The following is a 9,898-nucleotide window of genomic DNA, read 5'->3' as shown; positions in this document are numbered from 1 at the left end:
TCACTATTTGTATGACTTGCCAGTATATTGAACTCAGTCAGAAAACAGTCAAAGGAGTACCAGTATTTTAGAGTTATTGTACACTTGATAAAAATCTCCTGGACAAATTTCTCTAGGACCCAGAGAGACTGAGAGTGTTGACCGAAAAAAGAAAAAAAAATCAGTACCTGAATGAATTCCCCCACCTTCTTATGATTGTGTACCTGTTTTCCTTATAAGGAAAATAAGGAAGTAAGATAAAGAGCAGTGTTAAGTTCCATAACCATGTTGAAGTTGCTTTTATGCACAGCTTGTCGTCTTTACCTATTCAGGTAGCTTTTGTTTTCTTTGTATTAATGTTCTGTCCTGGTATTTTGGAAGTTTCTCTTCAAACCAGTGTAAGTATCATCTTAGAATACACACTTCAGGAATCTATGACTTTTACAACATTCCACATTAATCATTTACCCTGAAGGTAATTATTCTTTTATACTTTTAATTCACACAGCCAGAACTGAAAACGAATGGGGATTGTATTGCTTTTCCTGTTCTTTCTATTTCTGCAAAGAAATAACAATGTACAAGGTAAGGCGTACAATTAGTGAACTCTGCTTCTTTAAAAGCATATTTTACATTGTTTTTTGTTTAACAACTTTATATTAACTAGCTTCCCATGTTGTCTGTTCAGTCATTCCTTTCCACTTAATGAATGTTTTGACAGAGTGTAGTACGACTACATAGCCAATAAATGTATTTAGAGTACATCTGTTCATAATATAGAACTACCTGCACAAAACACACAGGCTTTTGAGCCATTTTAATTAAACAAATCAGAGTTTGATCCATCATGAAATTTCACACTACATCTGTGATTCTGGTAGTGTGTCTATGGAACCTGGCATAATTTTAACTTCCAGAGCAAATACATTGGAAAGCAGAATGAAACAACTGTAATGTGTACAATGTAGACAGATCTATTTTGCTAAAAATTCTAGTTATGATGAAACAAATTTAACAATTATGAAATGCATTTCAGAAAACAAATAATAGTATGCATATTGTTCATAGATGAGTGACCTTCAGGTGCTCACATTTTTATTAATTACCAGTAATAGTGTAATTATTGATCAAGTTAAATACTAAACTAATATAAATATTTTAATGATGGAATTTTATCCATAATCTTAAGTATGTCCTAATGTGTCACTATTGTTTATCTCCAATATTTTTAACAAAATGGGACATTTTATACAAATAATTAAACCCATTATTAATCTCTTACCTTCCTGGGTTTAAATATAGGAAATTGTTCTCCAGGGAGTGCAGTGACTTGTGAAGATTGTTTGTTTTCTGGACCACAGTGTGCTTGGTGTTCTCAAGAGGTAAAGTAAATGATCTTAAAATTTCAAAGCCATACAATTTGAGTGTTTGCAGTGGCTATGAGTGATGGAATTATTGAATTAATTGGGTCAGCCGGTGCTTTTGTAATGCATGAGGAATTTAGAGGGGGAAAATTGCCTGTGTAATTTTCTCTGGAAATCAAAAGTGGTACATCTGGAAATTATGCTTTATTGTTCTCTGTTTCTTTAAAAAAAGATCCCCAGCTTTTAGCACCTTTGTTTCTCCCTATCAGAGGAGCTGCCCTCATCATTTTGGAAGTAAATATGGTAGGATTGTACAGCTCCTGTGATACTGGATAGAGCGCCCAAGATATGGAGGTCTTATGGCTAAAGTATGGGGCTGGGAAACAGATATGGATTTGGTTCCCAGATATGTCACTGACTTCCTGTGTGACCCCAGGCAAGTCATTTAACTTATCTGTGGCTCAGTTCTTAATGTGTAAAATAGGAATAGGAATACCTCCTGGCCTCACAGCAGGTGTTCTGAGCCTCAGTTTGTTAGTGTTTGTGAAGCAGTTGGCTACTGCGATTAAAGGCTCAATAGACATGGCTATAAATAAATAAAATAAGCAGGGTTCAAATGAGAGCCACATGTCCCTCTCCCTTTTAAAGCAGAAGGTGAACTATTAGGTGCTCAGCACTTTTGAAAAGATGACTGCTTATTCAGGAGCCTAAATATGACTTTTAGAAGCCTAACTTTAGATTTTGGAAATCTTGGCTCTTATAAATACAGATAGACAAACACACGATTTTGTGAATCTGTTTCAGCCAACAGCAAGCCAGTCAATTGCTAGATAGTTTTTGAATTATTGATCAGATAGGCATGTACTGCAAAATTTCTTAAAATAATGTCTTAGTCAAGTGGATTGTGTTTGATACTTCTGTCCTGCTGAGCACCCTTCATAGCCATTGATTTCAGTGGCAATTGAGAGTGCTAAGCATTTCAAAGGATCAGGTCCAAAGCATGTAATAAATATATAAACACAATACATAGATCAGATATGAGAGAGAAACAGAATGTGTGTTAAAATACTTTATTGTGGTGGTTTACTGTTCATACCTCTACAGCTCTCTTTTAAGGGACTCTTTACATAATTTATAAACGCTTTCCTTAGGGGGGTTTAATTGAACAGTAAAAATACCATCTTGGATGAAACTGACATACCGTTCTTTTTTAATCCAGTTTTTACTAAAAGCAATTTAGCAATTTGCAAGATATAACACTAGGAAAGTTCCCCCACTCCCACCCCCCAAAAAAGTGGCTTTTCTATGCTTTTTTAAAAAATATTTCTGTACAACTCAAAATGCAGGATTTCATAATATGAAATTTTCCATGCTATTAGGTACATAATTAGGCCAATTGCCATTGGGTGTTTTCATAAAACACAAAAAGAAAACAACTAAGTTCTTGAGTTTGGAATGTATAGATGTATAGATCATGTATAGATGATCATGTATGGATCATGTGCACTTATTGGAAATGGCAGTGGAATAAATATAATGTTTGCCCATGGATTTATTTGCTGCACTGATGTGATGTGGGGCAGGCAAAGAATCTGTATATTTAAAATCTGTATATTTACTTTAGTGTCAGGCTAGACTCAATAAAAGTAGCCATCATAGTCTATTGCAGGGGTAGGCAACCTCTGGCACGCGTGCTGATTTTCAGTGGCACTCACACTGCCCAGGTCCTGACCACATTTTAAAAACATTATTTACTTTACATACAACAATAGTTTAGTTATATATTATAGACTTATAGAAAGAGACCTTCTAAAACATTAAAATGTATTACTGGCACGCAAAACCTTAAATTAGAGTGAATAAATGAAGACTTGGCACACCACTTCTGAAAGGTTGCCGACCCCTGGTCTATTGGATAAAAATACACATTCTAACTAGCCCTGAACCATGTGTTTACCTGATAATGCATGTTTTGAGAAGCCAGAAAATTCAGTGTTATCTACTGCGGACGGTATGCTTTGCTTTCCAAGGGTTTCATAATAATAGGTGATTTTTACGTACACTGGGTTTGATCCTGTAGTCAATGGGTGTTTTGTCTGAGTAGATATCAGAAGTGGTCCAAGTACAGAGAGGCAAATTTTTCCATCCGACGTTTCCACTGAAATCAATGAGACACACACATATCCATGAACAGAATTTGACTCCCAGTGGGAAGTAAAGAGCAGAGTCTTAGCATTAACTCTGAATTTCTGGGCTTTTGTGGATTTAAAGTAATTTTGATGTAACTTTAACATAGTGTTTCTCAGTGACAAAATTCAGGGGACATTTGCAGTTTAAGGGCCAAAGTTTAAATTCCTTATATAGGCACAAGAAAAGAGTATGGACCAGTGGTATGAGCACAGGATTGGAAACCAGGAATTTCCAAATTTTAATCCCAGCTTTGACATGGAGTCTTTCTGTGGCCTTGGTCAAATCACTTAGCCTCTCTGCCAAAGTTTTCACACGGCAATGATGATAATACCTTACAACAATGTTGTGAAAATTGTGAGTATAGTGCTTTGAAGAGGAAGAATAATATATAATCATAAAACTCCCATTCCAGTTGGTGAGAGTTTTGCTTGAATAGGAATGCAGGGGCCCGATCCAAAGACTATTGAAGTCAGTGGAAAGTCTCCTGTTGACTTCAATGGGCTTTAGATTGATCAGGTCCTAAGTGCAGGAGAAGGCCAAACAGCACACAGGGCTGAATTCAAGGAAGTGAATACAAGTGCTACGTGTATCTCTGGGCTAAATTCATGGTCATGAAAATATGGTGTTAACTAAACATCAGGTGTACGATGGTCAGAAAATAATTTATTTTCCATTGTTCAATAATAAATTTAGCTCTTCCATTCTTTCTGTTGATTGTTTCAGAATTATACAGACTCATCTGGAATTCACGGAAGGTGTGATACTCCAGAAAATCTTTTGTCAAAAGGATGTCAGTTGAACTTTATTGAATTTCCCATTTCTAAAGTAGAAATTCACAAAAATAACCCCCTTAGCATAGGAATCCAGAAGAATAACTCTGATGTCACACAGATTTCCCCTCAAAAGTTAACTTTTAGACTGCGACCAGGTAAGTTATTCAGTTCATAACTGTGATTCTTTCCTGCTGATGCTATCTTTCCAGGTTTCTCAGACTAAATTGTTAATGATCTAAAAACCAGAATGTATTTACTGTATTTAAATAAAATGTATTAACAAATTCAAAATTAAGCATTATTTGTAATCAAATAAGACCTAGTGAATATTTATCGTGTGTTAATCTGATGGATAGATCTAAAATGTACACTATTTAAATTCCCCCCAAAGTACTTTGTATTTATGTAAAAGGAGATTAATCTCCCTGCTCTATTCTCTTCATGGCCCGGGGCAGCACAAAGGGAATGGAAATGTGTCAGATCTATTGGGCTGGGAATTCCCCCCGTGGGTGTAGAGCTGGAAGAGCTAGTTCCTATACCGTTCCTCTTGTGCCATGTATTGAGGGTGGAAATGAAGGGGCCGTGGCCATAGCACAGTAGGCAAGCTATCCCAGGGGATGTAGCCAGCTGGTATTGGTTAGAGGAGTCTGAAGGCCAGGGGTGCTGGAACAGTTTTTATAGTGGGTTTGCTAAGAGCCATTGAACCAAACTGCAAACCTTATATATAATGGAATCCACTTCAGGCCAGGGGGCACGGCAGCAGCACCACCAGGTCCAGCACCTATTCTGGAGACTTCTCTAACCTGCATCCAGGCCATGGCAGAGATGAGGAGAGAATTGGGAAACTGCAACCATAGCCAGCTCCCCAGTGTCTCGCCTCTTCATTGCTACCCTGGGAAAATCTCAGTTGCAGCAGAAAATCTGCCGTATAGTGTTTTTATCTAAGGATATCAATGTGATTTGCAAGATCTCCTGAGGTCTATGGCGTTACTGTGGATTTACACCGATATAACATAGATCAGAATTTGTTCTAGGGAAAAATGAGGCGCAGAGAGGTTTGAATAACACACAGTATGTTTGTATTAGAACCAGGAATAGAACCCAGGCGCACTTGTAATCCACTCTCCCAGTCACATTCTCAGACCACTAACACTTGCACTCTCTCCTACAAGTGCTAACTTCTGTTTTGTTATCGATTCATATTTGAAGGTTTTAAAGCTGCACTCTGCCATTTGTTTTTTCTAACACACTAGATCTACAGGAATCAAACAGTCCTAAACCTAAAGTTAGTACTTAACTTTTACTGTACGACTCACGTAATACTTACTTAAGGCCTTTCAGATTTTCTATTTGGAATTTTTATTAATAATTTTATACATTTCTGTTAATTCCACCAATGGCACATACGGTAGGATTAAGAATAAACAGACAGCATCATTGCTATATTGCCCATAACATTGTCTAAAGTTAAATGTGTTAATTTCTTCTCCATTTCCCTTATGGCTTTACTAGGAAATGAAGAAACAGTAGAGATTAAAGTTCGCCAGACTGAAGATTATCCAGTTGATCTCTATTACCTCATGGACCTTTCCGCTTCCATGGATGATGATCTGAATACAATAAAGGAATTAGGCTCAACTCTTTCCAAAGAAATGTCAAAATTAACAAGCAACTTTAGACTGGGCTTTGGGTCTTTTGTTGAAAAACCAGTTTCACCATTCATCAAAACCACAGCTGAAGAAATAAACAACCCTTGCAGGTAGGCAAAGAAAGCACCTATGTGTGTGTTATTATTTAATATAGGAACACAGATAAGATTGAACACTGGGGGCAAAATCCTGCTCACTGCCCTCACTGGAGCCTTTCCACCTTACTCACTTGCAGTTGAGCGAATAAAGCAAATGGGACTTGGCTCTTGGTTCATACTCTGGTCATTTTCTGTACCCCATTGGGTTGTTGGGAGGAGGGGGAGTTTAGGGGGGAAGAGGTTTGCCTTTTTGCTTGCTGTTTAGATTTTCCTGCTAGTTACAGGTGTGTTTGACTGATTAGCATATTGATACTCAAGTTATATGTCTCTTTAATTTGCTTGAAATATATATTATTTATTTAAATCCTGGATTATTCCTGTTACAGCTGTAAAGGCTCACCATACTTTTGGGTACTCAAAAATACCAAACAACAACAGTGCAGTATATTTATTAATGTTCTTATTATTTATTTGTTTTAAAGAACCAGGAACAGTCCCCTGAGCCCCATGCTCCATGAGTCCTGCCCAGATCACAACTCTGGGGTGCTTGGGGAGAGTGGGGGCTGCATGCCTGATACTCTTCTCCTCCTCAGAGCAAGTGGGGAGGCACCCAGTGGGCCTATCTGGATGTGAGGGTGGGAGTATACTGTGCCCTGTAAAGGGCTGGAGCAGATTACAAGAGGAGCAAAGGAGGAGTATGCCACTGCGGGGTATCATTGGGGTACAATGCCTCTCAGGGCTATTCCTGGGGAAGTGCAGGTTACACACCACTCTTTAGCCACAGCATATCTAAATGCACGGTTTCTCATTAAAATTAACTGAGTGCCATGTTATGTTTTAACCTTGAAGTTTTTTCACTTGGTCTGTTTCACTGAACTATAAAGGTACTACTTTCAGCAATGATATTAATAAAACTAGTTACACAGAAGAAATGTTCACCTGAAAACTAAGCTAGATAGAGTTACAAAGAAACGACAGTGTGTGCATTCTATCTCTGCTTTGGCTGTAAGATATAGACATAGATATATCATTTATTTTATAGAAGTGTTCCACTAGATTGCTTACCCACCTTTGGATACAAACATGTTTTGCCATTAACAAATGACGCTGAAAAATTCAATGAAATTGTGAAAGAACAGAAAATCTCAGCTAATATAGATACTCCAGAGGGAGGATTTGATGCAATTATGCAGGCAGCTGTTTGCAAGGTAATGAAACCTCTAGGTGTAATATTTATTATTCCACATTTTAATATTAATAGATTTTTATGGATTTTTTTTTTTAAAAAGCAGCTCTTGTTTTCTCAAAATGTAGACTCTGACCCTGATCTAGCTCCCATTGATTTTAGTGGGTATTTGGTCAGACTGTAAAGGTATATTCAAATTATCTCTTTTTTTCATTAGAAAAGTATATATAATCAAGTTAAATACGCACATTGAAAAATGATTGTTTTGTAGTTTCCATCAATAAAAGCACTGATCATGTAATAATCAGGTGTCTATGGGAAATGAAAAGCAATAAAATTACCACGTAATCATAATATTTTCTTCAATTTTTTCTCTTTTAATATTTTAATGATTAACAATATTTTATATAGATGACAAGCAGCTATACACACTTCACTCAACACAACAATGGGAAGAGGAGATATGTTGGTCAGAGGCAATGGGGTGAACTCTGTTAAATAATTGTCATGGTGTCTTTCGATGTCTGCTTAAAGCAGAGAGAGGACATTACCTTTTAAAGATCTCTTTGAAAGACCTCTTCTTCTGTTTTCTACCCCATCATCCTGTATTATTTCTATCAATATAATCAAAGTCTATACTAAACCGTTACATTTTAATTACAGGAAAAGATTGGGTGGAGAAATGACTCTCTACATCTGCTGGTGTTTGTGAGTGATGCTGATTCCCATTTTGGGATGGACAGTAAACTGGCAGGGATTGTTATTCCAAACGATGGGCATTGTCACTTGGACCACAATAATGAATATTCCATGTCAACAGTTTTGGTAATGTGCTTCGTACAATTCTTTCATTGGGGAATTTTAAAGTACAGGAAAGATGAATTGGAATATTAATGATAGTGTTCAGTGATATGCAGTAGGAGTTGGGAAATCCAGTTATTTGATGTCATCCATTTTAATTTTAATCACATATTTTCATAAAATCAAAACTAAGAACACAGCATATTGACCTAAGTGATCTCAGAACATGTTACGATTAGAAAAAGTGATGCCTCTTATTCCCAATAACTGCCACCATGGGTAACATGTGGAACAGGACCTATTGGCATCCTCTCCTGAGAGAGGAGCAAAAATATGCTTTCATCACTTGTCTTAAAGGAAGTGAATTAAGGAGTGGTTCAGGAATGTGTAGGACACTGCTGAGGTCAGAAAAACATTTCAAACTAAGAGTTAAGTGATCTGACTAATACTGTTATTTAATAGTTCTATTATGGTGATATTTAGAGGCCCCTGTTAGGATGTGGACCGTATTGTGCTAGGTGCTGTACAAACACAAAGGTAAGTAGTGTCCTTGCCTCAAAGAGTTAGTTTTCTCACCTTCTTAAAGTCTAAATTCAAGAATTAAGAGATTTAAAGAAGATTCCAAAGGCCTGTGTTCCAGTGTGGACTAAAACCTCCTGACCCCAGGCACCGAAGCATGACATACAGGTGGATCCTTAATCTCTTCAGGGTAATGTGAGCACCAGAAGGAAAGGCTCTATGTACACATACACACTTACTCTGTACACATGTAGTGTGTAATTACATGTTTATATTACACTGAGCATGGTATGAATGTATGTTCATTAAAGATAACATGCAATGTTTTTCATCACTATTTTTAACTCCTTGGTCCTTTTGTAAAACAGAGATTGATTTGGCTCTCTATATTTGTTTTCAGGAGTATCCAACAATTGGACAACTAACAGACAAGCTTGTGCAAAATAACGTTTTACTAATTTTTGCTGTAACAAAGGAACAAGTTTACTTATATGAGGTGAGGTAACTAAAATTTGTAACTCTCCAGTGTTTTGCTTTAATGTTCCTTTTGATAATGTTTATACATAAGCCCTTTCTTTTTCAGTTTAAACTGATTTTACCAAAAATTTCCCGGGTTTTACAAAAAGTATTATTCAGTTTATTTCCAATTTTCACCCTACTTTTGTATCATTCAAATATATAAAAAATAACTTTTTTTCAAGAAAATACAATACATTGCATGAGATATGTATTATGATAATATATTAGTCTGTGTGTATATGCAAAGCTGCCTGTTGAAGTAAGGCTATGTATTAGTCTAGAACAGGGGTAGGCAACCTATGGCACGCGTGCCAAAAGCGGCATGTGAGCTGATTTTCAGTGGCACTCACACTGCCCGGGTCCTGACCACTGGCTCTGCATTTTAATTTAATTTTAAATGAAGCTTCTTAAACATTTTAAAAACCTTATTTACTTTACATACAACAATAGTTTAGTTATATATTATAGACTTATAGAAAGAGACCTTCTAAAAACATTAAAATGTATTACTGGCACGCAAAACCTTAAATCAGAGTGAATAAATGAAGACTCGGCACACCCCTTCTGAAAGGTTCCCGACCCCTGGTCTAGAAGATACACACAATAAACAGGCACGCATGCAAGCTCGGAATTGTGTGTGCATCTGAACACACTGATGAATCTCATGCCACCACATTTCAAGCTGTTAGCAGATAATGCTTTAAAGATTTAACACACTAAAACGGGAAGAAAATGAAAATCTGTATCAGAATACGTTTCAGAACACAAGGAACTATTCAAAAGTTTTAAAAAAACAAAAATAGGAGAAAAGGATGATGTT

At 36.6% G+C, this 9,898-nt stretch overlaps 1 protein-coding gene across 1 annotated transcript in view; it reads left to right on the top strand.

The window, feature by feature from the left end:
- The first annotated feature begins 503 nt into the window (after window positions 1-503).
- Window positions 504-9,898, top strand: part of ITGB6 (integrin subunit beta 6) — a 45,605-nt gene continuing 36,210 nt past the window's right edge. The window contains exons 1-7 of the mRNA XM_065412952.1: window positions 504-564; window positions 1,282-1,361; window positions 4,257-4,461; window positions 5,819-6,065; window positions 7,096-7,261; window positions 7,903-8,064; window positions 8,960-9,055. Of these exons, the coding sequence (XP_065269024.1) occupies window positions 504-564; window positions 1,282-1,361; window positions 4,257-4,461; window positions 5,819-6,065; window positions 7,096-7,261; window positions 7,903-8,064; window positions 8,960-9,055 (1,017 nt within the window). The remainder of the gene's footprint in view (window positions 565-1,281; window positions 1,362-4,256; window positions 4,462-5,818; window positions 6,066-7,095; window positions 7,262-7,902; window positions 8,065-8,959; window positions 9,056-9,898) is intronic.

Source organism: Emys orbicularis, chromosome 11, assembly GCF_028017835.1.
Source record: "Emys orbicularis isolate rEmyOrb1 chromosome 11, rEmyOrb1.hap1, whole genome shotgun sequence".
Lineage (NCBI taxonomy): Eukaryota > Metazoa > Chordata > Testudines > Emydidae > Emys > Emys orbicularis.
Note: the sequence above shows the minus strand (reverse complement) of the source record. Positions and strands in the feature narration are given on the sequence as shown.